Source organism: Aplidium turbinatum, chromosome 16 (assembly GCF_918807975.1).
Source record: "Aplidium turbinatum chromosome 16, kaAplTurb1.1, whole genome shotgun sequence".
NCBI classification, from domain to species: Eukaryota; Metazoa; Chordata; class Ascidiacea; order Aplousobranchia; family Polyclinidae; genus Aplidium; species Aplidium turbinatum.
The window spans coordinates 1,471,550-1,499,544 of NC_137487.1; the positions used below are offsets into that span (position 1 = coordinate 1,471,550).

The 27,995-nt window shown below is 37.0% G+C and overlaps 2 protein-coding genes across 4 annotated transcripts in view; one reads left to right on the top strand and one right to left on the bottom strand.

Annotated features, from left to right (window-relative positions):
* LOC145785375 (fibrocystin-L-like) overlaps positions 1 to 4,573 on the top strand; it is a 150,909-nt gene extending 146,336 nt beyond the window's left edge. The window contains exons 70-72 of the mRNA XM_082597030.1: positions 724 to 841; positions 3,098 to 3,194; positions 4,432 to 4,573. Coding sequence (XP_082453156.1) covers positions 724 to 841; positions 3,098 to 3,194; positions 4,432 to 4,447 — 231 coding nt within the window. The 3' untranslated portion in view covers positions 4,448 to 4,573. The remainder of the gene's footprint in view (positions 1 to 723; positions 842 to 3,097; positions 3,195 to 4,431) is intronic.
* Positions 4,574 to 4,937: 364 nt separating this feature from the next.
* On the bottom strand, positions 4,938 to 27,869 carry LOC145785376 (cytosolic iron-sulfur assembly component 2A-like). 3 transcript variants are annotated; one of them, XM_082597032.1, is made up of 6 exons: positions 27,778 to 27,868; positions 16,396 to 16,517; positions 15,042 to 15,092; positions 10,200 to 10,326; positions 8,226 to 8,359; positions 4,938 to 6,341 (listed from the first exon to the last, which is right to left on the bottom strand). In XM_082597032.1, exons 3-6 carry the CDS (start codon positions 15,076 to 15,078, stop codon positions 6,244 to 6,246), a joined length of 396 nt encoding a protein of 131 aa, XP_082453158.1. In that variant the 5' UTR covers positions 15,079 to 15,092; positions 16,396 to 16,517; positions 27,778 to 27,868; the 3' UTR covers positions 4,938 to 6,243. The 3 variants fall into 3 exon arrangements, with proteins under 3 accessions (XP_082453158.1, XP_082453157.1, XP_082453159.1); XM_082597031.1 differs by lacking the exon at positions 16,396 to 16,517; XM_082597033.1 differs by lacking the exons at positions 15,042 to 15,092; positions 16,396 to 16,517 and having other exon boundaries at positions 27,778 to 27,869.
* Between the last annotated feature and the right edge of the window lie 126 nt (positions 27,870 to 27,995).

Here is a 27,995-nt window from a genome sequence, read left to right on the forward strand (position 1 = left end):
ACCAGACTCCATTCATTCATCCTCGACGCCGACACACGCCCCATCGGCCTGACACTACAGTGACAGGCATGGGTGCGCCTCAACGTCTCCGTACGGGCGTCGGGCTTTTCCGCTCAACCATGCACCAATGGGGAATGGCTTCTTCCTCCTCCTGTGAATGTGGTGCCGAGGAACAGACCGCAGACCACATCATCAATGACTGTACCATCTTCAAGCCACCTAACGGAGTGGAAGGTCTACGCGTCATGGATGATGAAACTAAAAACTGGCTGCTCTCTAACAGTCTTCCAGTGTAGTCCGGGAACATCGTGAATCTGGGGTGGTAAAAGGATAGACCCTCGGCCCCAGAAGCTCAGACGACGACGACCATCTCACCCCGAAATCCACTAAAGGGCTCTTAGTAGTGATAGTGTTTAAAATGTTTCTCGCCTAAAACAAGATAATGTACCGTACACCAGTCGTTTCGTTGTTTGGGATTGGTTAAAGGCAGCATCGATTCCCTGATGTGGTAAAAATAATAACCTACTTCATCCCTGAAATAAACAATGTAACAGTCTTAGGCTATGTCTGTTACTTTTTCAGTCCGATCCATTACGGCACGTCATTTTCCAGTTCGTTTTCTGTCCCCTAGTTGTTAGGCTACCAACATCATGAAGTGGTGGAAGAACCCTGCTATGAACCATGCAAGTCATCTTTGTTTTTACCCTCGTTACTATGTTTCAGATTCAGACACCAGTGAGCAGTGATGATCAACTTCCTACTTGGCTCTTTCTGCTTCTTGCCGTTCTAGCAGCGGTTCTCCTCTGTAGTGTCCTGGTTGTGATGGTCATCAAAAGAGGAGGTAGGCTAGGTAGCCTACTCGTTTGTTCGATAAAGTTCTTCACATATAACGCGAGACTTAATGAAAAAAGGACGATATCAGACAATAATACGTTGGAAGATTAAGTAACCTCACTTGACCCTCTTATTCTTCTAGCATGTTTTGACTTTGATACATGTTCGTTAGGAGGACGTTGGTACATGGTTTATTGAGTTAAATTATCAAGACAGATAAGAATCTTCATGATCATGTAGCGCCACTACGCTTCATAAACCGAAAACCACACAACCTAGCTTAGCCTATCCCGCAACCCTTTTATGACATAGTTTATCCCTCCACCCTTTTACGACATAGCTTATCCCTCCACCCTTTTCACGACATAGTTTATCCCTCCACCCCCTTTTACGACATAGTTTGTCCCTCCACCCCAGTCATGACATTGATATTTTTGCTCCAGAACCAGACATTTTCATTGAACTTTATGATTATTTCGGTCATGCAATGATGACGCCCTAGTTCGGTAGCCACTTTAACAAGTCGAAATTCTGCCACTGAAATTGACTAGAATGAAACCGCCAACCAATCATAAGCTACGGTTTAAGTGACGTAAAAAATGGCGAAAAGAAGATGATAGAAAGCAAATTAAGTGATGGATTTTTTGTCAGCTGGTTGGCTTAGGGGTTAGGGCTAGAAATAGTCATTTCATTGACGCGTGTTCGATTCTCACCACTGCTATTGCTCTTTTTCTTCTGTAATTACCAAATAAAGTTCAAAACAAGCATTAACTCTCTGGATGAGTGCTAGAAGGGTCACAATTGGACGGTAGCCTCTTATAACACGTTCTGATTGGTTGGCGGTTGCATTGTAGTCAATTTCAGTGGCAGAATTTCGACTTGTTAAAGTGGCTACCCCCTAGTTCGAGCAAGGCAGGCGTTTCATCGCAATTTCTTTATTCCCACAGTCTATTAAGTTATCATGTAAATTTAAAAAGGGAATCTATCTGCGTTTTGCTACAGTAGCCTACTCTATGAATAGTTACTCACGTTCTGAAGAAAGCCTCTGGTCTTATGTGGAAATGATCTCGCAAGGTTTTGTGAGATATTTGAAAACAGCTGAAATTCTAACCACACTTTTCTGTCAAGTGTCAGAGGCCACTTTTAAAAGTGTAGCCTACCTACCGTGCACAAACCAGATATAAAAGGCAAACATTAAATGTCCGCACATGTCAAAATTGAATCCTGTATTTTGACTACTTGAAGGAAATCTGATAGCCTACATCTTGGGGTTACCGGTACATCTAAAAACTCGTGCGTGCACCCCTGTCAAATTTGCAGATGTGATCTTCAACAAAATTTGACTTAGTTTGAACAGTGAACAGACTAGGTATCGTTTGCTTTCAATTATATTCCATGAGCCTAGTTAAAACTGTGATCACTTTTTACCTCATGATTAGGGCGATTTTTTGTAACCTAAAAAACTCAAATAGGTGACTTTAATTTTGTGAAAAAGTAACGAAAGAGTAACTTTATCCGATGAAAACAAGAAAGGGAAAGAAATAGCAGCAATTCAGCATAAAAAAGAATCTAAATTAGTTTCATTTGTGCTCAAATTAAAATTACACATATATGATGTTTTACACTCTCTGATGGCAGGAAGTTTCCGTCAATCAAAAACTTTACCTGTTGCAGGGAAAACAAGTGGTTAAAAAAAGTTAACACAATTTGTTTCATCGAAAAAATGACTTCATGAGTTTTCGGGAATACACGCGATTCGAACAAGCATGGGCTCGTGCAAACCTAAAATCCGTACCATAGTAGAAGTCTTGGCATTACATTATAGAATGTAAATTCATCTCTCCAGTAGCAATGAAAGATATAGGAGAATTAGGCAAAATAGCATACAAAATATAGTGACCTAACAAATGAAAAGTAACCTAAAAACACAAAAAGTTACTTTTGGTAACTTTATAACTTCTTAAATGTTGACCCCATAACCATGAAATTTTGGTTCTACAGTACATTTCATTTGTTAATATTCTAAAAAAAGTAAATTTAGTGACAAAAAATCGCCCTACTTATGATGATATATCAGACAGTATATCATCATGAGTTGGTTGTTTGTTCCACTGGTTTGGGTTTATGATTTTAAAAAAGTGCACCTTCTTCCGGCAAGATGCAGGTGATGACCGTTCATACGATGCTGGGGTGCAAAGGGCATTATTTCTGGCAATAAAAAGTAGGCTACATCGAAGATATGTAACCGCTTTCATTCTTCCAGCTCGAGTGAACAAAGTGGGAGTAGGAGGAGGATGTTTGGACGCAAATTCGTCAAGAGGATCTTCTCCTAGCATGAACATTCTGCATCCAGATGTTGCGTAAGAAACTATGGATATTCACTTTAATTGACAGTTGCTTCATAAACGTGTTTCTATTAAGCCTTACATTTCGACTAAACAACGGTACCGGTAACCCACTTTATTGTTTTAATGCACAAATCTGGTAAAATGTTTCAATGAATAAAAATTTGGTGATAAACCGTTTTGTGTGTTGAGTCAATCATTTGCTATCATATTGAAGTAATTATCATTAGGCCAAATTGAAAATGATGAAATGCCAGTTGATACATGAATCAGTGATAGGATGCGCTGCATCGATGTGAGAAAGCCATCATGGCAATAAAACGATTACAAAGTTTAGCACAGAAATGCCTTTTTCCTTAAAATTAGCAAAACCTCATTTAACTGACAACAAAAAGATGATGAACGATCAAAACTCTGATGTGACAAAAGGACAATAATGATGTCATAAATGCGTTTGTTAGGCTAATACTTCGTTGGTTTCAATGTTTTAAAAAACACCAATTTCATTAATGACGCATTCTTGGAATGTAATTTCTATTTCTTGTATTCGAGTTTTCAAAACAGAAAAGTTTAAAGTGCATGAATTGCGCAATTTAAGGGATCGGTAACCCCACATACCCCCCTTCCCCGATACTTCATTAATTCAGAAAAATTTCAAACCAATCATACAAAAAAGATTTTTTTTTTCAAAAAAATACAGTAGCCTAACATCAAAATGATTGGAGGGGGCATGTATCCCATAGACGCTACTGGCGTAGGCTATAGCCTAGCGCTTAATTATTAAATTTAATGAATTGGCACGGTCGCAATTTAATTTAGAGTTAGCTCTACCTCCACCATCCCTGGTTACTAAGTTAGCTCTAGCAAATTTTCATCATCAAAAATATTGTTTCGGGTTCTATAAGATGCTGCAACCGTGTCAGATTTTACATTGTTTCGGTTTCAAGCACGTTCGCGTTTTGTCGCTTCTACCTTTTTTAGACCTCTGTTATGTTGGACACATATTCTATTTTTGTTGTTAGAAATAAGAACAAATTGAACTGCTCCAGCCGTGAATTGACTGTTGCGGCACCTATTCAACAAACAACTGCTACGGTTGAACTTAGTTTTCCAACGCCATCTCAAGCTAGAAAACGTAGCAAATGTCGCGCGCGTAGCCTACATTCAATGCGAGAGACATAGGTTGTTATGCCGTTGTCTAAATGTGATGACTTTGCTGACCACCAACCAATGTCACGTTTATATTTTTCAGCCCAATCTCCAACTGAAGAGCACGAGATCACTTCCACGCTAACCTTCTGTGAAGCAGCAAGAAAACCGACCGGAAATCAATCGACCTCGATTAAAACCTCTTTTTTTATAGATGTGATGTGTTCTTAGATCTTATTTCCTCAGCTTAGATATTCTTAGTATGACTGCATCTACCACAACAAATTCGACGATAGTTTTCTGTATTTGGAAGGTGTGAACAAACTGTTTTGTGACAACCAAATTGTTAAGGTTTACCACTCTTGTAAAAGCAAGGCTGTATTTGTAATAAAAAGTGCTTTGAATGTCAGTCTTGCTTTGAATTAAATTCCTTGTCTTCAAAGTTCTAAAATTTTGGTTTTGTGAATGCAACTGTTGAGTGTTGATGTAATAAAACTTTGTAGTGAATACATGGTATCGAAGATTGGTCGAGATAGTTTTTTTACATTTTTTAGAACTAGGCGGAAGTATAAAATGACGTCATGCGATATTCAACAATCTGTTTTTGAATTCCACAAGCCTGAAGCAATTAAATAAAACAATAATAATAAAATTGCTTGAAAAGCTTAATTACTACAAGGGCTTAATTCAAACTTTTTCTGCATATATTTCATCTTTCTACAAGTATGTTAATGACCAACTGCAAAAATCTCATTCATGCTTCTGATACATGTGAGTTGTATTTAAATAAATAATTGAGACAAACGTTTTAAATATCTTTAATGTCATATATAAAATTTCCATTTCTTTGGTCAATAAAATTAAATAAAAGTTTTTTAGATTTTATTGCTTTGGCTTATAATCTTAATTATACTATAGTGTGAACCTGTGACAAATTCAGACTCTTAATGCGGCCCTCGAGATGAAAAAAAAACAGTTTGCCCACCCCTGGTCTAGACGTATGGTTACTTCTACGTGAGACAGGTAAGTTACGGCACAGTCAGACAAACTATCCAGGAAACTTGATTATAAACACGGGTCTGTTTTTTCATCACGCAATTTTTTCATCGCACATGTGATCGCAGCCGCAACCCACATGACGTCATAGGGTAACTTTACTCGCACGCCTTTACTCGCACGCCAGCAACCTGACCTAGCTTTATACCAAATACATTGAACTTTAAAAGATCTGTGTCAAATTGAACATAACGGGACAACAGCAATTGCAACATGGTCGTTAGATAACAAAAAGCTTAAACAAACGACTGTATCCAGACAATGTCGCCCGTACGCGTATTTATAGTCTGTAGGTCGTTGGAGCAGATGCCGTATTTTGACCGGACTAAGACACTTTCAACATTGGACAATTTTCCCTGTAAACCAGCTGACTGCAGCATTGTGATCCTTCTAGCACGCAGTCAGAGAGTTGATCTTTGCTTTGGGCTTTGTTTGGTAATTAGAAAGGAACAAAGTTTAACGGCAGGGGTGGGAATCGAACCCATGTCATCGAATGACTAGTTTTCTAACCCTCAAACCGCTAAGCTACGCTTCCGATGGCGAAACATTCATTTAATGACTGCAACCAGTTGAGTTAAATCCTATCTTCTGATTGGTTAATAAACTTCATCTGATGCAGCGACCTGCAGATTATAAATACTTAGACATCTCCATCCGGTAAACTATTGGAATGGCGTCATAACTGACCAGCAGTCCAAATACGACGATTTCAAATAACCTAGATAAAGACAGCATTTCCACAAGACTTATTGCTGTAAAATAATCTCAAAGTGTTCAAGTTAAGAACAACAGTTCGTGGCCGCCGAGTGAAATTATTTGTCGTGTTAAGGCATCCACCAGATGGTGCTCATCACAAAAGCTAGTCGGGATCTGTGATACATTTCTCCACAACTTGTTTGATGCTTGGGTTTTCCATGGCGGCTGCCGTCCTCTCCTTGTCGTTGATTTGTTTGTTAACTGAAGACAAGCAACTTGCGGTTAACTCAGCATCATGAGCAACACATACTTATTTGTAAGAAATATAACTACAGTATATTGCGCCCAACATGAAACGATTTTAAGTCCCAATAACCGCAACGAACATGCGCGTCTACCGATAGATTATGTCCGTCATGGGTTGTTAAAAATTTCAATTGTTTCTGTGTCGACGATCTGGGTTTTGAGCAAAACAAGGTTTCATAAGAATAAAAGATAATGTCCACTGGAGCTATAATTCGAGTTTAACCGGCTCGATACCTCAAGTTGGTTAAGCGCCCGACTTTATGAAAGAAAAAAGGCTTCAGATCAAGCGGCGCTGGTTCGACACTCAGGGTGTGCGCTTGAGCAACGCATTTCAATGACTGCTCTCCATTCACTTGCATTGTGGAGACATCACATATAAACAGTGTTCTTTTTTCAATTACAAATATTGAGTAGTGATTCGGAAAGTAGTTCTGAGTTATTCGAACAAAAATACCTTGTGCGGAACGCTTTGTGGGGATTTCGTTTTGTTTCAACTTACATTTGGTTGACAACTAAATTTTACTTGAACAAAAAATGATTTTTAACAGTCCTGCTCAGTATGCAGTGCGTATTCTTTATTGGTTTGTTACATGGAAATCAAGAGCACACGAGGGAGCGCATCTTGGTTTTGACTTTTGAGACTAGGATGCATCATTCAAAAGTGTTATAAGGTCTTCTTCACATTTCCAAACAAAATCATATTTTAATCACGTTGTTCAAAAGTGAACCAATACTTTCCAGTCAAACCTGAAAAAGTTAATCCAGAATGATCTCTTATTAACTACATGCAAGCCCGGATACGACATTATCAATGTAGGGTAATGGTGCTAATAAACTTAGGCTACTTAGCCGTTTAGAAATTACAACTTGAAAATAAATTATGAACTGCACAAAAATTGCACTAAAAACTTGTTTTGTACTGTAGTGCTACTCTTAGATGAATGGATAGGCAGCAGAAGCTCGTTGGTTAAATTTGTATTATTCAGACTGTAGCCTAATTGGTTTGAAAAGCTTTCATTTCCTAAACGCTTTTGCAGTGAGGGGGATCACTTGAAGTTGTGGGAGTTTGTAAACATTGTGATAGATTTACCAAACGGTTTAAATCTGAGAAAGTCGGAAATGGAATTTTTGCTGAAAAATCAACTGGCAACCCTTTTATTTAATGCACCCAATTTTGAGAAGGTAGTTTCGCATGCCGGACTAGAAACCCCTGGTTTGTTATGAGTAGGGATGGTTAAAACGTTTTTTTTAAGTTTTTTATACTATTTCCAATCGTTTCATAATTCATACATGTTCCCATACATGTTCTCAAGTCAAGTGTTTTCATTCATCATAACATTTCCCCAGGGAATGTTGGAAAACGCATGGGAAAACATTTTCGTTAAACATAAAAGGAAAGTCTATCGAAGTTGTGTGCGGCCTGCAATATTGTACGATAGCGAGATATGGATATTAAGAGAGAGTGAACTTGCAATTCTGAAATTTACGGAAAGGGCAATGAATGATGAGAGCAATGAATGGGGTAAAAAAATCGATGGTGCCGCGTAAGATGCATGAGCAATTGAGCATTGGGCATGTACTCAGAAGTAGGCAGTAGCGTGCTACTCTTGCAGCATAAGTACAAATTTTGTTCCAATGTTTCAATTTTAGAATTTAGACAGACTGTTCGCGCAAAAAAAACGATTGTTTTTTATTTTCGTTTTTTTTTTTTCCAAAAAAAAGCATGTTAAAAAATCGTCTGACATCCCTAGTTATGAGCACATCAATTTAAAGATTGATGATTTTTTGGCAGGCACCACAGAAAAAAAATGTAAATAAAAGTCCCTACATCCATCTTACTTTCGTCTTCGGTGTTGTGCGACCCTTCAGCGATGAGTATGGAGATCTTGTGCGAGGTTGGCAAATTGCGTTCCAGCTTGACGCGAAGGCACAGACCAATCAAGGTGGCCAGAGAGCAGTGCTTTATGGTTGGTCTAAAAGTCATTATGATGAGTAAAATGAAGAACACGAGTTGAAGAACAATTTGTCCAATTTACGATTTTTGAGATAAAGCGAATTAAAATTCTGTCTTTTCAACTTGTTATAGCGAAATTAAGCCGTTTATCAAATAAAATTTTGCGCGAGGATAGTCACTGACACAACATATTTTTGGTGAAAATTAAATTTTCAGAGGAGCAAAAGTGCAAGTTTTGTTCCAGCATTTAAATTTTAGACCAATAGTTTGCGCAAAAAAAAACAATAGTTTTTTATGTTTCATTTTTTTCAATAAAACGAGGGCGAAAAACGTCTCGCATCCCTAACCAAGGCAAACAACGAATTGGAAGAAGCACAGGCATAATTATATAAGCTTCATCAGTGGCGACCTTCATAGAGAGCCCAGAAAGGCCTACTTCATCTAACAGTTAAATTTTACCAAAACAGATAATTTCGAGAGGCAGAACATTCCCGGTAAGGTAAACAACGTATTTTTGTGATTATGTATCCAGCAATCGTATCTCAGACAGTAAACAAACCATTTGATTTGCAGTTGATTTATTTAACTATATTATAACGGTTGATTTGCTGTCTGGACTGTGACGTGCGTAATGCAATAGCAGAAAAGACGACATGAAATGTATACCGTAGAAAAGGTACAAGTCTTGCAACAAGCATAAGTTGATGTACCGTACGGTAGTTTTCTAATGTATGCCTATAAACCTAGGAGCAAGTCTTTTAGGCGCAGACAGTTAGGCGCCGATCAAATAGGCGCGCACACTGTGGGTATGGCGTCTGGATGTTTAGGTGCGGAGCACTGTGGCGCCCGTTCATTTAGGTGCTATTCCTATTAAAATCTGCAGATTGTATCAGCTTGGCAGGTAGGGCAATGCTTTTCACACAAAATGTTATATTGAACAAAAAAATATGTCATGGCTTCCGTGAGTGAAGCTGCTTAAACCGGCAATGCTTTTCACACAAAATGTTATATTGAACAGAAAAATATATTGTATTTTAATGCGCGTGTTTGGCATTTATTTGTTGTTAGACCAGGTTTGCGTGGACGAAAGCTTTATCAATAAATTATTCAAGTTTCCGAACATTACTGAGTTCACTTTTTGTGAGTCAAATAATAACTACACTAAACATTATCAGAAAAAAAATATACCGTAGCCTATATTCAAGCGGGTGGTAGGCTTGAGTGAAACGTAACTTACTTTTCTGTCAAAACCTCGACTAGGTTTAATAACGAGCAAAGTCGCACCATTATGCTTGCAGCTTGTAGCCAGGGTTCGTATGCCCTATAGAAATGTATTCATGTAGCAGAGCGTTCTCTCATACGTACTAGCCACACGACCAATCCATCCCAAGTAGAAATAATTGCGAAAGATAACAGATTAAGTAAGGTTCCATCTAGCTGCAACCTGTGTTCAGGATGCATAGTAAATGTCCTGTGGAGATGTGCTAATATCAAGAGTAGTAGAGCATTGTCTGGTACCTCATCTCCACACGCGCATTAACAAAACAACATATTTTTTCTGTTCAATACAACATTTTGTGTGAAAAACATTGCCCTACCTGCCAAGCTGATATAATCTGCAGACCTTACTAGAAATAGCACCTAAATGAACGGGCGCCACAGTGCTACGCACCTAAATTTCCAGACGCCACAGTGTGCGCGCCTATTTGATCGGCGCCTAACTGTCTGCGTCTAAAAGACGTGGACACATAAACCTCCAGTTAGCAAGGTCACAGCAAAACCATTATTGCCAGGTTTGATTAAATCAAATAATTTGAAGTAAAACTGCAAACTTTGATATACTTAATTATCACTAATACCGAAAACGAACTTGGACGCCACAAAGATGCTCTCCACATGTTTCAACCTTAATGCCATCTTCGTAAACAACATCTAAGTCTTCCAGTGTGCCAGGCTTCTCTGGATCTTTTATTGTGCTGATGATATCTGGACAAAAACAATTTCTATGAACTTGTAACTGTCATTACATCGGAGCAAGGCACGTGCGCACATGTCAAGCAGGAAGATCGATAGCCAGCTTACACCAATGGCCAGGGTTGGAAGTCATTGTCGTTAGTCAAAACTCAAAAAGCAATGACTATTTCAAAAAGTAATGACTTTCCGCTATCAATACTTAAAAAAACAATGAATAGCAATTACTAAAAATATTGTATTTTATTGTATTTCCGTATTTAATGACCAGTGATACCAGGTTGTTTTTTGAAAATAAGCAAGTGAATCTAAAAAACAAGCCCAAACAGACAAATCAACACAAAAACAAGCCCAGTAATTTGCAACCAATACCAATTAGCATAAAGCACGCAGTTTAGCAGTTAAAAATTTTTAATACAACCTTTGCAGTCCATACATCACGTTTATTTCAAAAATGACATTTGCTCACGCCATTCCAAGCAATCTTGAAAAGAAGGGATACAATGTTGACTTTGACTACAATAAAAACCTCGCAATTTCAGTGTCAAAAACAAGTTAAAAAAGTTTGACTGGCCAAAAAACAAGCCCAAAAACAAGCAACTCGCAAACTCAAAAAAAAATACGCAAACTCGAAAAAAACAAGCCCAAACTTGCGGGAAAACCGCAAGGTTGACAACACTGTTAACGACTCTCACTGGCATGGTTTTTCTGAACTGTGTTGTCGGAAAATTTTCCTTAATCCTTAAAAGTTCGAAAACCGGAAGGGGACTAGGTCGGATAGTAATCCGAAAACTAAATCTCGTAAATTCGTTTTGACGACAAAGTAAGTGAACAACAAAAAATAATTCAGCAGTTCTCCTAAATATCGATTAGTCAAAAACGAATAATTATTTCATTGCTTGCATAAAAAGGCAATAAATAACGCGCATTCAAAATTTATTTTTAAAAGGAATGGGTAAAGCATTCGACATTCAGAAAGAAACGAATAACGCTATCGAATAGTGACAACTAGTCGTTACTTCCAACCCTGCCAGTGGCTGTACATAATCTTGCGTTTTCTAGATACTAAAGACGATAGCAGCCGTCATGACTTTGCCTTCACTGCACCCTTTGATTTTACATCATTTTGAACTTAATAATTTGTGTAGAATTTTTTTATATAATGCAATAGATTGAGTTTCTTTATTAGCAGCATGATCGTAGCTTACTTCACAATGTAGATATTAACGACTTGTGGCCTGATACTGCGAGTTCGTTGTGGTAATAGTGGTTTGCACTAGCTTTTGGAACACAGTTCCATAGCCAAGTGCTATGATGAATGGTGTTGAAGGCAGTGGGTTGTTGTTTTATGGGGGTCTTTTGTTTGGCTTGGGGCTGCTGTCTGTTAAGGTTTTTGGCGTAGCCAGGAGGGCGAAAGGGGCCATGCCCCCCGCCCCCTCCTAAATATTTAAAGTTTGGATTCCGAAGTTGAGCCCTTTGTTGAAAATACAATAAAATTTCTAAAAATGTATATCGTTTTCCAAGACATCTGGCTATTAACACCTCCCAGGACTTGTTTTAGACACACAGAAAGACACCAATAAATTTTGCAAATCTTAAATCGCGCAAAGTTTAAGCGATTTACGCTTCTTTTAACTAATCTGTGGAAGCAATTTCAGAATCGCTTACTTTGTTAGGTTTTTGTGTAATTTTTGAGTAATTTTTGGTGTTTTCTAATTTTAGCCGCAGTTTTTGCCCGTCTGTGTGTAATAACCTTGAATAACTTAATAGCTGTTTATCTGCTAATAAATTTCATCATCATCATTTTGTTCCTTCCTCGTATGGAGGGTTGGATACAATGCGCCATTGTTCTCGACCATGAGCTGTGCATACTGCACATTCATAAGTTAATTTTATCCATTTTGTGATGTTTGTTGTCCAAATCATTCTTGGTCTGCCTTTACTTTTTTTGCTGTTTATCTTCCCTTCTATTAATGATCTTTGTAATGAATTTTGCCTTATTGTGTGTCCGAAATACTTCAATTTTCTTCTTTTGACTGTTTGTAAAAGCATTTTGCTTGAATTCAATTTGGAGAGTACTTCATCGTTAGTGATCTTTTGTTTCCATGAAATTTTTAACATTTGCCTGTATGTCCAGAGCTCGAAGGCATCGATCCGTTTCTCCATTTTTTGTGATATTGTCCAAGTTTCAGAATTGTATAATAGGGTCGACCAGATATAGCATTTTAAGATCCTGAGACGAGTTGATAAATTTAAACGTTGATTGGTCAAATTATTTTTCATTTTTCCAAATGTAGTTCTTGCAATTTCTATCCGTCTAAGAATTTCATGGTCACACCTCCCATGTTCAGTTATTAAATGACCAAGATATGAAAAAGATTTTACTTTTTGTATGATTTCATTGTCAATTATAATTTGGAGTACTGGAGTGTCTGGTGATTTTGAGATTATCATTGATTTGGTCTTTTTAACGTTAATTTTCATATTAAATTCTTTACCAATTGAGTTAACATTGTCCAATATTTCTTGAAGGTCTTCTTGTGATTCAGCCAACAGAACAGTATCATCAGCATAGCGTAAATTTGTTATATTCAAGCCACCAACTTTTACTTTTACTTAAATTTCAAACAAATATTATATACCCTAAAAGTGTTTCCAGAAAGCGCTATAATCCAATATTTGAGTGCAATTTTGCAAAAGTTTTCCGGGGAGCATGCCACCAGACACCCCTAGAATATGCGTGCCTTAGAACACGCCTAGAACACGCTCTAACCACCACCAGTTTTATTGCTTCGCTTACTCAACCCACCAGGATACGCCACTGCACACCAGGTGACGATGTCTTAAATCAAACCCTTTGTCGTTCTCTTCAATACAACAAATATTTGCCCCCCCCCAATTTTTTTCTGGCTATCATCATCATCATCATAATCCATCGTCGGTTTGTTCCCCACTAGTGGGGGTGGCCGATTGTTTCCGCGCAGCAATTGTTTTAATTCCTTTTCTCCATTTCACCCTGTCCCTTGCATCTTCCTCCTTCAGTCCGACTATGCCAATGGTTAAGGTTCTGTGTTGTTAAGAGTTATTGCTGTGAAATTTTGTTGAATCAGTTGATCAATAGATTATATTTCTTCCCTTTCGGCACGGCTCTGTCTACTTATGATATGTTTTTTAGTTAAAAAAAATGTTTGATATTTTTTCACCATTGTTTGCATTGGGGCTTCTCAAACTTTATTGTGCGAAATACTCTTCAATGTGCATTGTGCACCCTGTAGTGTAGACCTTATAATTTGCTTGGACACACTAAAATTACGATTTGCAATCCCATCTGTGGTCGAGACCCATAGTGTGGAAAGTCTTGGTTTATTGCCTATCATTTTCAAAGTCAAAAGTTGATGTTTAAATTCGGTTAAAACTGACGTTTTTGGATGATCTGCTATCTGCATGTATTTCTTGACTTTTGTACCAGTACATAGTTGGAAATCGTGGCAGAACATCAGCTTAAGATTTAGATTTGCAGCTTTTGATTTTAATACTATGTAACCACATATTCAGAATATAATTTTTATGCATGTAGATAATATCGTATTGATTTCCATTAAGGATAGGCTAGGGCAGGGATGTCCAACCTTTGATTATAGTGGGCCGCATTGTCATTTGAAATAAATCAATGGGCCGCAGGACATATTAAATTTCAAGAAAAATAGGTTAAAAACCAATTAAAAACCATTAATTTCATCTTTTAAAATAGGAACAAATAACACACACATAGAAAGAAACAAAAATTTATTTCTACAATGAGCTTGCTTGGGTTGAATGAGAGTGTTGATAAATTGGCGAAGGCGAATGGAGTGAGGTGGTATGGGCATGTTTTGAGAAGGGATGAAGATGATGTTTTGAGAAGAGCGCTGGAGTTGCGAGTGGAGGGTCGTAGAAAACAAGGAAGACCAAAGAAAACATGGAAAAAGCAAGTTGAGGAAGAAAGCAGCAAGGTGGGCTTGACAAGAGAGGGCGCGTTAGACAGATCGATGTGGAGGAAGGGTGTGAAGACGATTGCGGCACTTGGAGGTGAATCCGGCCACCCTCAGTAACGGGGACATCACCGGATTAAAACTGGACTACTACAAAATCAATGAGATTTTTGACATTGTTTTCCAGCTAAGAGGTTATCAACATTTGCATTAAGACTTTGTCTTGATTCTTAGGATGTTTGCTAAGTGTTTGTCGGTTAGTCTGTTTCTTTCTGCAGTTTTGATGTTTTTCATGAATAAAAATAACTGCTCGCAACAATATGTGCTGCCCCACCTAAGCAATAATTTTCTGGACAAACTAACTAATTTAATAAATTCATTACATGAATGTAATTCTTTATAAAATAAAGGAAGAGTGTGTTCTCTGTGGAAAGTTTTTAAACTTTCTCGACTTTGCAGTTCAATCAGTTCAAGCTGGAATTCGGTAGCGCTTTATCACACTGAAATGAAACTGGATCATTGAATAATTTTAATTCAATTTCAATCTTTTTGAAGTCAGAAAATCTGACTGGAAATTCTTCAAGCAAATCTTCACATAACTTAGCATACTTTTCATAGTTTACAGACCTGTCTTGAGTTCTTTTTGATAGACGACGAAAATGTACAATTCCACCTGCTTTCAATTGTGCTACCGTATGAAAAGTTTAAATTTCCTGATAAAGCTACTTATTCACTCGAACATTGAACTACACAACTGACCTTTCTCTTGTAGATGCAAATTGAGCTCAGCTAGCATTTCTGTGATGTCAACTAAGAAAGAAAAATCATTCAATCATTCTTCATTTTCTAGAAAGTTCACATTTTGTTTCTTTTTCTCCATGAAGTTCAAACTACTAGTCTACTTGGAGTGAAAATGACTAGCGGGCCGCACAAAAATCTCAGGTGGGCCGCAGTGCGGCCCGCAGGTTGGAATCCCAGGGCTAGGAGATCTACTGATTAAGAAGCAGCAGGCAGCGATTCTCCATCAAGTATCAATTAATCATTGTTTATTACAAAAATACATGGAAAATCAGCAGAGTCCTATTGGCATATGCATTTTGCTCTAACTGTAGAGCATCATTAGTACCTTATTCAAATAGAATCTATTTGAATTCTATTGAATAAGGCACTAATGATGCTCTACAGTTAGAGCGAAATGCATATGCCAACAGGGCTCTGCTGATTTTCCATGTATTTTTGTAATAGATATCGGAATTTGCTTTATTTGTTCGGTTTACGTATTTTTCAAAATTTTCTTTTTTACATGATTGATTGATTGTTAATAAAATCGATTGTTAATAAATTACATTAAGAGGTTAGATTGTTGTACAAATGCCAGCATTTGGTGAATCCAAAATAGCAGTACCGTTTTTGGAAAATTAAAATCGGGCAACTTGTACAATGTATATACTTTTAAAAAGTGGGCATACGAATTTCATGTCTAATTTAATTATTAGAATTGGTTAAGTTTAAACTTTACTTACTTTTTAACTAATATTACTTACTAACTTAACAGTTAGTTACATTGTTACTAACTTAACAGTTTGTCCTCTGGCATAAATTATGTCATTTTTCCAACAATATTGTTTTGTTTAATATAATTGCAAACTGCAATTACAGCAAAGTATTTTATAGAATACCGTGAAAACAACATATTTGATTAATACAGTAGTCAGTAGTTATAAACATCCACTTGGACATTCGATACATATTTGAATTTCATGAACTAGGCCAAGATTGGTTCCACTTATTAGTGGATTCACAAACACAAACAGAGTAGACCTGCTGAGATTTGTCTATAAGTCATGGAGCATACACATGAGGGATTGAGGGTGTCCCATTTTTAGGCGACTTTTGATTTCATTTTTTCATTATGCTGTCATCTTGAGGTGCCACCTGGCAAATGTCTGCAACTTTGGTGACACTTTGAGAATGATAAAAGATAGAAAGCTGGAACGTCTAACAAAATAACTTGAAAACTCAGTTTTCTATCTGGTTTCAATACATGGTTGAGTGGTAAGTGCAAAGAAAACAAGCTATTTAGAAAAAAAGTGTTTTTATCCATGTAGCTTACCCTGGCGGATCGACGTTTCACTTTTCTGTAACAGTCTTTTTTCCAGTAATCAGTGCAGTTATATCAGCCATAACCGAACATGCATGAGGAAGTAATTCTTGGTTAATGTCTTCAATTATAACCTGAAACAGTATTTCCGCAATATAAATGGAAGTTTTCTTTAGAAATGACTTCACATGCACAGGCTTTATAATTTTTGTTTCAGTATTTTTATTGAAATACTAACTTATAAATACCTATCTTTCAATACCATCTATGATTTTTCAATCATAGCATAGCTGCCAAGCACCAACAGAACTTATTAGCTTTTTCTAAAAGAAACTTATTAGCTTTTTCTACATGTTCAAGACGAAATCTTTTCCTTTTACGGTGCACGGATGATTTTGATGCTCCAGCTCTTTCGGAATTTTCTGGAGTCGGTTGGTCGGCTTGCTGTCGCAGAGAAGTGAAACGTCGATCCGCCAGGGTAAGCTACATGTAGTCTTGGTCACATGACCTTTGCTCCGAAGCTGCACAGGATAACCACTCTCTGCCTTACATGAATATTTTTCCTTGTCATCTGTTGCTTCTTTTATTTCTTCCACAAACGCAGTCTCCAATTTTTTTCTTATTAGTACCTAGGGTGGAGTGAAAAAAATAAAAATCACTAATTCAAAAAACGTCCCCTCTCAATAGTTGCCTTTGGTCCCAAAACTAAGTTTAAAAGTGGTTTTGGGGAGTTGCCTCGAATACTCAGGTGACAACCTTGACGTAAAGGTCATGCGGGGGTCAAATCCCATAAAAATGCCATAACTCTGTGAGCGGTGATGTTAGAGAGCTAATTTTGATGCCAAAAGAAGCAGAATGTGCACTTTCCTATCTGTCTCAAAAGAAGTTTTTTTCGAAATTTCGCTAGATATATGGTTATTTTCACAAAATGTAATTTTCATGTCAAATGTGAATAACACATAGCATTATGCACAGTTTAACATCACCATAACATAATCACTCCACAAGAAATCAGCATAATGAGTATGACATATCTCTAACCAATGAAACACACATTTGAGTGGTTTTAGAGCAAGCACAAGCACAGGATGGTAACAACAAACAAATATGAAATTGGGTTTCATAATATTACAATAGCCTAGACGACAGACGTTAAATGCCAGTTTTATGCAGGGGGTAATGGTATGGGCAGGAAGACCTAAGATTGAAATTGCTTTTTGGTATTGTATTGCTTCATCAGTTTTCGTGACCGAATCTTTAGCCTAATCAGACCGTCACGTCTGTTGAAGCCAGCTACTGCTGATGAAGCTTCGGTTACAAGCTTTATGTGGCGCTCCACAGCTTAATTGTGGCATGGGTGGCGCATAATGAGCTTTTCTTTTCTGATTTTTTTGATGTCGCAGTTACTCTGGTGTGGAATTGCTGGTGGTTCGTTGGTTTGGTCAGAATTTAAGTTCACAAGTTTGTAGTAAGATTTGGCATGAACGTTGATTGCTGGAACATTGAATTTTTTCACATGGACAGAAGCTACGGATTCTTCCCCATCGAATGGCTCGTTTTGGACTGGTGCTGCTTCGCTTTCAGGCACTTCATTTTCGATTGAAAATTGTTCAATGACCCCTCTCAAACTAAGGATTTTGTTCACAGCTAAATGACGAACTGTTTCATCTGCCAACATCCCTAAGAGAATGTTTTCTTGGTGCGCAAAGAATGCATTTCGCTTAAGGACATCCAGTGCAATCTTCTTGACTTTATTGTTCGAAAATTTGACGACTCTTTGTAGCATATTGAAGAAGTTTTTTGGTCCATCTGTGATCGTGTGGTAGTGCTTGATTTCAAACTATGCCGGAAAGTAAACCCTAATGCAAAATTCTGCAATTGTTGTCAATATTGTGGTTGGTCGTTGTATAGAAAGATAGAAACGGGTTATGCGACAGGCCAAGGTCAGCCACCTTGCATGGGAAAGTCCTCCAACTTCGAGAAGCTTGAGATCTTCATCAACAGTGCCCAACATTACGGGCATACAGATTCTGTACCCATAATTTTCGTCATTTAGCTGTGAACAAAATCCTTAGTTGAGGGGGGTCATTGAACAATTTTCAATCGAAAATGAAGTGCCTGAAAGCGAAGCTGCAACAGTCCAAAATGAGCCATCCGATGGGGAAGAATCCGTAGCTTCTGTCCATGTGAGAAAATTCAATCATGCTAAATCTTACTACAAACTTGTGAACTTAAATTCTGACCAAACCAACGAACCACCAGCAATTCCACACCTGAGTAACTGTAACATCGAAAAAATCAGAGAAGAAAAGCTCATTATGCGCCACCCATGCCACAATTAAGCTGTGGAGTACCACACAAAGCTTGTAACCGAAGCTTCATCAGCAGTAGCTGGCTTCAACAGACGTGACGGTCTGATTAGGCTAAAGATTCGGTCACGAAAACTGATGAAGCAATACAATACCAAAAAGCAATTTCAATCTTAGGTCCTCCTGCCGATACCATTCCCCCCTGCATAAAACTGGCATTTAACGTCTGTCGTCTAGGCTATTGTAATATTATGAAACCCAATTTTATATTTGTTTGTTGTTACCATCCTGTGCTTGTGCTTGCTCTAAAACCACTCAAATGTGTGTTTCATTGGTTAGAGATATATCATACTCATTATGGTGATGTTAAACTGTGCATAATGCTATATGTTATTCATATTTGACCTGAAAATTACATTTTGTGAAAATAACCATATTTCTAGCAAAATTTCGAAAAAAACTTCTTTTGAGACAGATAGGAAAGTGCACATTCTGCTTCTTTTGGCATCACAATTAGCTCTCTAACATCACCGCTCACAGAGTTATGGCATTTTTATGGGATTTGACCCCTTCATGACCTTTGCGTCAAGGTTGTCACCTGAGTATTTGAGGCAACTTCCCAAAAACACTTTTAAACTTAGTTTTGGGACCAAAGGCAACTATTGAGAGGGGACGTTTTTTGAATTAATGATTTTTATTTTTTTCACTCCACCCTATTAGTACCTTTTCTTAGTCCCCTTTGTTTCTCCAACACTTCCGGGTGCTGTTCAATAATACAACTTACGATGAAAATGGGGCTTCATGCCGAACACTAAGATTATATTATTATGTCATAATTTCCTAAACAATAGAAATTTCGCCACGTAGACCAGATTAGGCAATCAGATGTCCATTTAATACTGTTTTTATATAAAAATGAGCAAAAAGATACTTTTCTCTAAATAGCTTGTTTTCTATTGCAGTTATTACTTAATCATGTATTCAAAGCAGACACAAAACTGACCCATCCGGTTACTTTAGTACAAGTTCCAGCTGTCCATCTCTTATCATTCAGAAGATATGGCCAAACTTACAAACATTCACTAGGTGGTACCCCAAGATTGACAAAGTAACATTAATTTTGGAATTCAGCATTAAAAATCCATTCAGAATATGACCTAAGCTTATTTTTCCTGAAAAGTCGATCAAAAATGGGACACCATAATGCACATAGTAATCATGGTGTTTCAAAAAGATTGGAAATTTTCAAGTATCACAACTTTTTACAATTTTTCCATGTGACTTTTCATAATTACAAGTAGTGTTTCGACTTTAGAAACTGATTCAGGGTAATTTTGGGATACTGAATTTGATGAATACATTATTTTTAGTAAACGTGGAAGATTTAACGTTGTGTTTAGCATCAATATATATGCAGTGCCACAGCAAAAGTTTAGTGTTACAGACCAAAATAGGTAAAAAATCTTACTGGACAAGCATTGTCATAGGCTTACTTCAATCTTTGCTATTTGATGCAAAACATTGACAGATGGTGCCCATTTATGCTTTTAGTTTGTCGTTACTTTTTGTGAACAATTTAGCATCCAAAAACAAATTAGTATCAAAATTGCAATTGGTGGGTGTATTTCAGTAATAAGTGCACTTAGTGGCATGGATTACTGGACATAACACATTATGTATATATGTGTAGTAAACGCAACGCTAATTCATCCACTTGGTGGGTTGTGGCATTTGAAAACAAAGATAATAATCATTCGCTATCTCCGCTTGCAGCAGATTTCGCATCAACATGGGTTACTTGACAGGGTTCCAAGTGTTTTTATGAGCCGTATTGCTTCCATGCTGGCTCAAGGCAGATTGGAAGAGGGTGATATGTTATCAGATTATGAAAATCAAATGAAAACAAATATTTGTGTTCAAATCTCAGGTACTAGTTCACTTGTTTGCATGACGTGAACTGTACATAAATCAGTAATCCACATGATATTTGGCCACGAGAGTGAGGAAGCACTTAGATTTAACTGTTCTCAACAGAAAAAGTGTCATTAAGCATCCTATACTTGATCGCCAAACTTGTTTAAACAATGAACCATCCTTGGCATCTTTTAGAATTGTACGAAGATGCTTCTTGATACTGAAATCCATGAAAATTTTTTCATAAAACCCTGTAATTCTCGCATTAATAGGCAGTTGTTTGCCACAGATACCTCCAATATATGCTAAACATCTTTATTATGCATCGTGTCCTGGGTATGACGTTAATCTGCATCCTCGACATTGTCAGGAGGAGAGGTAGCACTTTCTTGGGTTGAATGAGAATGTTGATAAGTTGGCGAAGGCAAATGGAGTGAGGTGGTATGGGCATGTTTTGAGAAGAGGTGAAGATGATGTTTTGAGAAGAGCTGTGAGTCGAAGGTCGTAAAAAACAAGGAAAACCATAAAAAAGATGGAAAAGGCAAATTGAGGAGAAAAGCAGCAAGGTGGGCTTGTTTGTTTTGTTTTTCGTATCCAGGCTTACATCCGGTCATTGAAGATTTAGAGTAAGTGTACGGGAAGGCAAGGAAGCCAATGTTCATGACCATTGACCACCTACAGTAGACCTCCCCAATCCCCGGACTTTCTTTTGTTTTTATCTATATTGTGACTTTTCTGCATGGGTTTTCAATGCTGATTTCAAAAATATGCATAAAAATTTTTTTCGATCAACATCTGGGAAGTTATTCGCTGTTACTTAGCAACAACTTTTCATAAAAAGTACAAAAATCCCCTTTAAAACCCCTTTACTTTTAACCTAGTATGCTGATATCTAGATTATCTGAAAGCATTTCTTCTGCTGAAGAATTAAAAAAAAAAATTATTAACATTGGACAATTGGTACCAGAGTTATGATCGTTTAAGTACCCAGATTACGCAGTCACGCATGACTGATTTTTGTTAATTTCTTGCCAAATGACACTAGAAAAATGGTAAAAGTTGCTGTCAAGGGGTTTTTGGGGGTAAGGAGTTCAAAAAGTTTATTAAAAAGTGTCTCAGAGCAACAGAAAAAAAGTTATTAATAAATTGATACGAACAGTCACGCATGAATGATTTTGTCGCAGTCGCTTCATTCCTACAACGAGATGTATTCCTTAGGCACCACAAACGTTAAATGCCTGGAGTCATAAACAGTATAACGTGGAACCGATCATCTCAATGTAGCTAACATCTGGGTACCCATTGCACTTGATGTTAGAATACACGCTTCATTGCTCGAAAAGAGCTCTGATCAAGTGCAAGATGGCCACAGTCCGCCACAATTTCAATAGCATCTCTCACCCAGCATAATGTAGTCTATGTATCTAAATCATGTGGTAAAAAAATAGATTAAGTCAGCTGAACTTAACGATAACCTTCTGTAATGTATTTTAGGTTTCACTATTGATCAGTTAGCATTTCTACTTGTATCTTGTATGATTATATAACGTATTGTATACAGTTCTACTGTCTAATATTCCATGCGTATTCATGTATCCATCATGGAGCTGAGGAAGAGTAAAATGAACAATGGTGGTTTGCTTGGTAATTTGCAGCCTTTAAAACATTTTAAGGAAGGACAATTTAGACCAACTACTGGAGATGTTCTTCAGAAATACATATATCATCTTCAATTAAATCCTCGTAACCACCAGAGTGGGAAACTCACAGCTTGGGATACAGCAGTATGTGTAGCAAAAGTATGGCAGCCTGCTTGCATTCCACTGATGACAAAACAAAATATTCAAAACAAAATTATTCGTTTGGTTGATGAATACAAGAAATACAAACATGCCAAAAAGGAATCTGCTGCCTTAATTAAATTTCGAGAAACACTGACAACACTATTTATGATATCTGCTAAGAATGCCGAAAATCTTATTAACAAAAACAAAACGTTGCTACCAAAAGATAAGGCAGAAGGTATACAGTTTCTTAAATTACTTGAAACAAACCAACCAGCATCTCTTGGACCTCTTGATAGAAAGAGGTTGAAATGCTTCAAGAATTATGCATTGAAGAATCGAATAAAGGTAATAAAGTATGATGTATGTTTGTTCCCAGTATGCTTAACAGCCCAATGATTTTTAAAGTAACATATCTATTAATTTTTGATACGGATGAATAAACAAGACGTTTTTTACAGATAAATGCAGATTCTCAGCCATCTACCTCAGGACTTAATTTACTCTCCTCGTCATCTTCCCAATAAATTAAGTCGAATCTGCACTGAGGAACAAACATACATCATAATTTATTACCTTTATTCGATTCTTCAATGCATAATTCTTGAAGCATTTCAACCTCTTTCTATCAAGGGGTCCAAGAGATGCTGGTTGGTTTGTTTCAAGTAATTAAGAAACTGTATACCTTCTGCCTTATCTTTTGGTAGCAACGATTTGTTTTTGTTAATAAGATTTTCGGCATTCTTAGCAGATATCATAAATCGTGTTGTCAGTGTTTCTCGAAATTTAATTAAGGCAGCAGATTCCTTTTTGGCATGTTTGTATTTCTTGTATTCATCAACCAAATGAATAATTTTGTTTTGGATATTTTGTTTTGTCATCAGTGGAATGCAAGCAGGCTGCCATACTTTTGCTAGACATACTGCTGTATCCCAAGCTGCGAGTTTCCCACTCTGGTGGTTGCGAGGATTTAATTGAAGATGATATATGTATTTCTAAAGAACATCTCCAGTAGTTGGTCTAAATTGTCCTTCCTTAAAATGTTTTAAAGGCTGCAAATTACCAAGCAAACCATCATTGTTCATTTTACTCTTCCTCAGCTCCATGATGGATAAATGAATACACATGGAATATTAGACAGAAGTGTATACAATACGTTATATAATCATACAAGATACAAGTAGTAAATGCTAACTGATCAACAGTGAAACCTAAAATTCATTACAGAAGGTTATCGTTAAGTTCAGCTGACTTAATCTATTTTTTTACCACATGATTTAGATACATAGACTACATTATGCTGGGTGAGAGATGCTATTGAAATTGTGGCGGACTGTGACCATCTTACACTTGATCAGAGCTCTTTCCGAGCAATGAAGCGTGTACTCTAACATCTAGTGCAATGGGTACCCAGATGTTAGCTACATTGAGATGATCGGTTCCACGTTATACTGTTTATGACTCAAGGCATTTAACGTTTGTGGTGCCTAAGGAATACATCTCGTTGTAGAAATGAAGCGACTGCGACAAAATCATTCATGCGTGACTGTTCGTATCAATTTATTAATAACTTTTTTTCTGTTGCTCTGAGACACTTTTTAATATATTTTTTGAACTCCTTACCCCCAAAAATCCCTTGACAGCAACTTTTACCATTTTTCTAGTATCATTTGGCAATAAATTAACAAAAATCAGTCATGCGTGACTGCGTAATCTGGGTACTTAAACGATCATAACTCTGGTACCAATTGTTCAATTTTAATAATTTTTTTTTTTAATCCTTCAGGAGAAGAAATGCTTTCAGATAATCTAGATATCAGTATACTAGGTTAAAAGTAAAGGGGTTTTAAAGGGAATTTTTGTACTTTTTATGAAAAGTTGTTGCCAAGAAACAGCGAATAACTTCCCAGATGTTGATCGAAAAAAATTTTTATGCATATTTTTGAAATCAGCACTGAAAACCCATGCAGAAAAGTCACAATATAGATGAAAACAAAAGAAAGTCCGGGGATTGGAGAGGTCTAACCTACAGGCATGTCTTTAAGTTTCTTGCCAAAGACACAGTCGCATGCTCTTGAGTGGTGTCGAACCGACGCCCTTTCTAACGTCATTCCAGGGCTCTCACCACTCAGCAATGCATCAGACAAGAAAGGCAAGGTGGGCTTGACAAGAAAGGATGCATTAATATACAGATAGATGTGAGGCAGGGTGTGAAGGCGATTGCCATTTAAGTTAGCGGTTCAGTTTGTTTTTATTCCTTGCTATCACGATAAGAAGTAGTGTAGGCTATGTCATCATAAGAAGTCAGGCAAGTCAGACAAATGATAGGAGCTATAATATGTAGAAACTAGTTTTATAGTCAAAAGTTCTCTTTAATTACAATTTTAATAAATTTGAATTTTTACATGTTGATTATCTTCTTATTATCTGATGTATTGACCTAAAGTTTTATAGTTATGCATAATATTTTATCTTTTCTATTCTTTTACTATATTACCTACTTTTTTAACACATTAATTAAATTTTATAATCATTTTAATAGTATTTCATTCTTTATTATTGTTGCAGTTTATACTGATGAAGCCACACTTGTGTGTCGAAAGCTCTGTATTTAAATAAACCGATTCTTCTGATTTGGTGTGATATCATTTACTTTATTTAAAATGTTTTGTCACACCATGCATCCCAGTGGATCATCAGTTGAATTATAGGAAAATTTCATGAAAAGTTTAGGAACGAAGTTTTGTTTTGGAATTAAATAGGAAATGACTGAAGCTGTTTTGAAAAAGGCAGTGGCTATTCGACCGGCTCCGGTCTTTGAATCTGAAACACTATTTGACCGGTCATGACGCAGGGGTCGACCTTAACTTTTTTTCGCACTGGCCAACCGGACCAGTGGCTCACCATTTGCACTGGTCCGCACGAGACCGCACTGGTCCGCACGAGATCGCACTGGTCCGTCCTGTTTACTGATAAATTTTATAATAAAGAGAACTTTATTGAACAGAACGTGAATTCTTTAAGCAATCTTGCATAAACCTTAAGTACAGTATTCTTATTCAATAGTACCTAATTCAATAATAACAGTCAACAATCATTATTAATTTAACCTATTTATTAAGTTAATTTGATGCCTCATCACTCACATGCTCTTTAAACTCTAGCACAATCTTAACATTTTTATGCATCAAATCTCTTGAGAGTACAATACTAGGCTACCAGAGCTCACGCAATGTTGCGATTCCCCTTTTTCTTTCGATTTAACATCGTCACGTGACGTTGCGATTGCTTTTTTCTTATGATTTAACACGTGATGTTGCTGCCTTTTTCTTACGGTTTAACAAGCACGGATCACTTGTTTTCTTGTTTGAATAGAAGCGCAAACGAGAACCACGCACTCTAAACGATCAAACGACAGTCATAAAACAATGATATTTTCGCACTGGACAGTCGGACCAGTGCGAAACGATTCGTACTGGTCTGCATTGGCCAGAGGACCAGCGCTAAGATCGAACCCTGTGACGTATTCTTTTTCTCTTTCAAAGCAAAAGACGACAGGAGAAGAAAAACGTGCCTTTTAAGTTCTAAATTGAACAACTTTATTCAACTGAGTCCGTGGCGTGCGCGGTTTTTTCTCGGGCTGGTGTTCGCGAGTGAATGAGTTTGATACTATCCCGAAGCGCTCTTTTTTTTTAACTAAAATTTGACCTAAAGTGAGCTCAATTGTTAGGCTGCTGCATTTTTGTGGTTAATTTTTAATTTGAGTAGCTTTTTCACGTCTTTTCAAATATAAGTAATAAAGTTAGAGTATTTTTAATTTGCTGGAATTTGATAATTTTTCTGGGTAAGGTTCCGTTCGTCGTAAGAGGATGTGACCGTGTTTGCCAAACAACGCATTACATTTTTGCTCTGGTCATTGATGACTTCATGTATGGCTTGGTGGCTGTAAAAAGTCACTTGTTGAGAGCAAAAACAAAACTAACTTGTTGGGAGCAAAAATGTAATGCGTCGTTCGGCAAACACGGTCATATCTTCTTACGACGAACGGAAACTTACCCAGAAAAATTCTCAAATTCCAGCAAACTAAAAAATACTCTAACTTTATTAGCCTACTTCAATTCATACAATTTGGGTAGAGAGGTAACTCTTTTAAACCATAAACAGACATAACTCAGCAACAACACTACATTTAACATTATAAAAACAAAAAACAAAAAGCGAACGTTTTCGGCTAGTCATATAGCCCTTTTCAAGCCTATAAGAAAATACATTATTAAAAGAAATGCTAAAGAATCATATAGTATCACAGCAAAAATATGGTCAAAGCTAAACATTTGAGAAACTGCCTCGCTCACACAAAATGATAACTGAGTCGAAGGGTTTTATTTTTGCAGTTTCTCAAATGTTTAGTTTTGACCATATTTTTGCTGTGATACTATATGATTCTTTAGCATTTCTTTTAATAATGTATTTTCTTATAGGCTTGAAAAGGGCTATATGACTAGCCGAAAACGTTCGCTTTTTGTTTTTTGTTTTTATAATGTTAAATGTAGTGTTGTTGCTGAGTTATGTCTGTTTATACTTCAATTCAATTGAATATTACTTAGGAAGTGGCTGCATTTACAGCGCCGTAAATACAGCCGTTATATGCCTTTTTTTTAATCTTTACGTCGCTGTCGCTTTTACTGCGCATGCGCGCTGTTGCTGGAAAAAAACGTGCGTATACAACTTCTAAATTCAACTGGTTTTGCCAAGTGAATCAGTGGCGCGTGCGATCTTTGACTGGCCCATACTCGCAAGGATATGAGTTTGATTCCACTGAAAAGTTTTTTTTTTTTTTAACTCAATTTTAAACCGAAGTGAATTAATCGTTAGGCTACGTATTTTTGAGGCTGTTCAGTTTAGTTTGTTTTTAGTTCTGACTATCACAACGAAAAAACAGTATATGACAAACATAACAGAGGTATAGAAAAAGGTAGAAGCGACAAAACGCGGACGTTATAGCGTGTTGATAGCAAAGCAGGACTTGAGAATATTTGAAAAGACGTAAAAAAGCTACTACTCGAATTAAAAATTGACCACAAAAATGCAGCAACCGAACGATGGAGTTCACTTTGGGTCAAAATTTAATTAAAAAAAAAAAGCGCTTCGGGATAGCATCGAACTCGAACTCAGTTGAATAAAATTGTTGAATTTAGAACTTATAAGCACTTTTTTCTTCTCCTGTCGTCTTTTGCTTTGAAAGAGAAAAAGAAAAAAGAATACGTCATGACCGGTCAAATAGTGTTTCAGATTCAAAGACCGGAGCCGGTCAAATAGCCACTGCCTTTGAAAAAAGTTATGACAAACGTTTAAAAACACAATGTCCATTAAAACATTTTACTCACCATAGATGGTTCCAGCATAATCTTCCATTTCCATACAATTCAATCACACAAATGAATAAATAATATCATTTGAAAAAATCAACAACTAAACTGCAAACAATAGAGAAAATCACATGCCATTGACAGATGCATGATTAGTGGTATCTTTCTCAAACATCTATTTTCTCTCTCCTCGGACTACTACCTTAACGTGGTGAGAGAGTTTCCGTGCCACAGTG

What these genes read in the sequence shown, in the direction of transcription:
- LOC145785376 (XM_082597031.1), bottom strand. Translation starts at nt 27,811, where the DNA reads ATGGAAATGGAAGATTATGCTGGAACCATCTATG. An exon ending in TTTGCATCTACAAGAGAAAG is followed by an intron (nt 10,327 to 15,041) that starts GTCAGTTGTGTA and finishes GTTTTTGTCCAG; the next exon opens with ATATCATCAGCACAATAAAA. An exon ending in GCACAACACCGAAGACGAAA is followed by an intron (nt 6,342 to 8,225) that starts GTAAGATGGATG and finishes GCTTGTCTTCAG; the next exon opens with TTAACAAACAAATCAACGAC.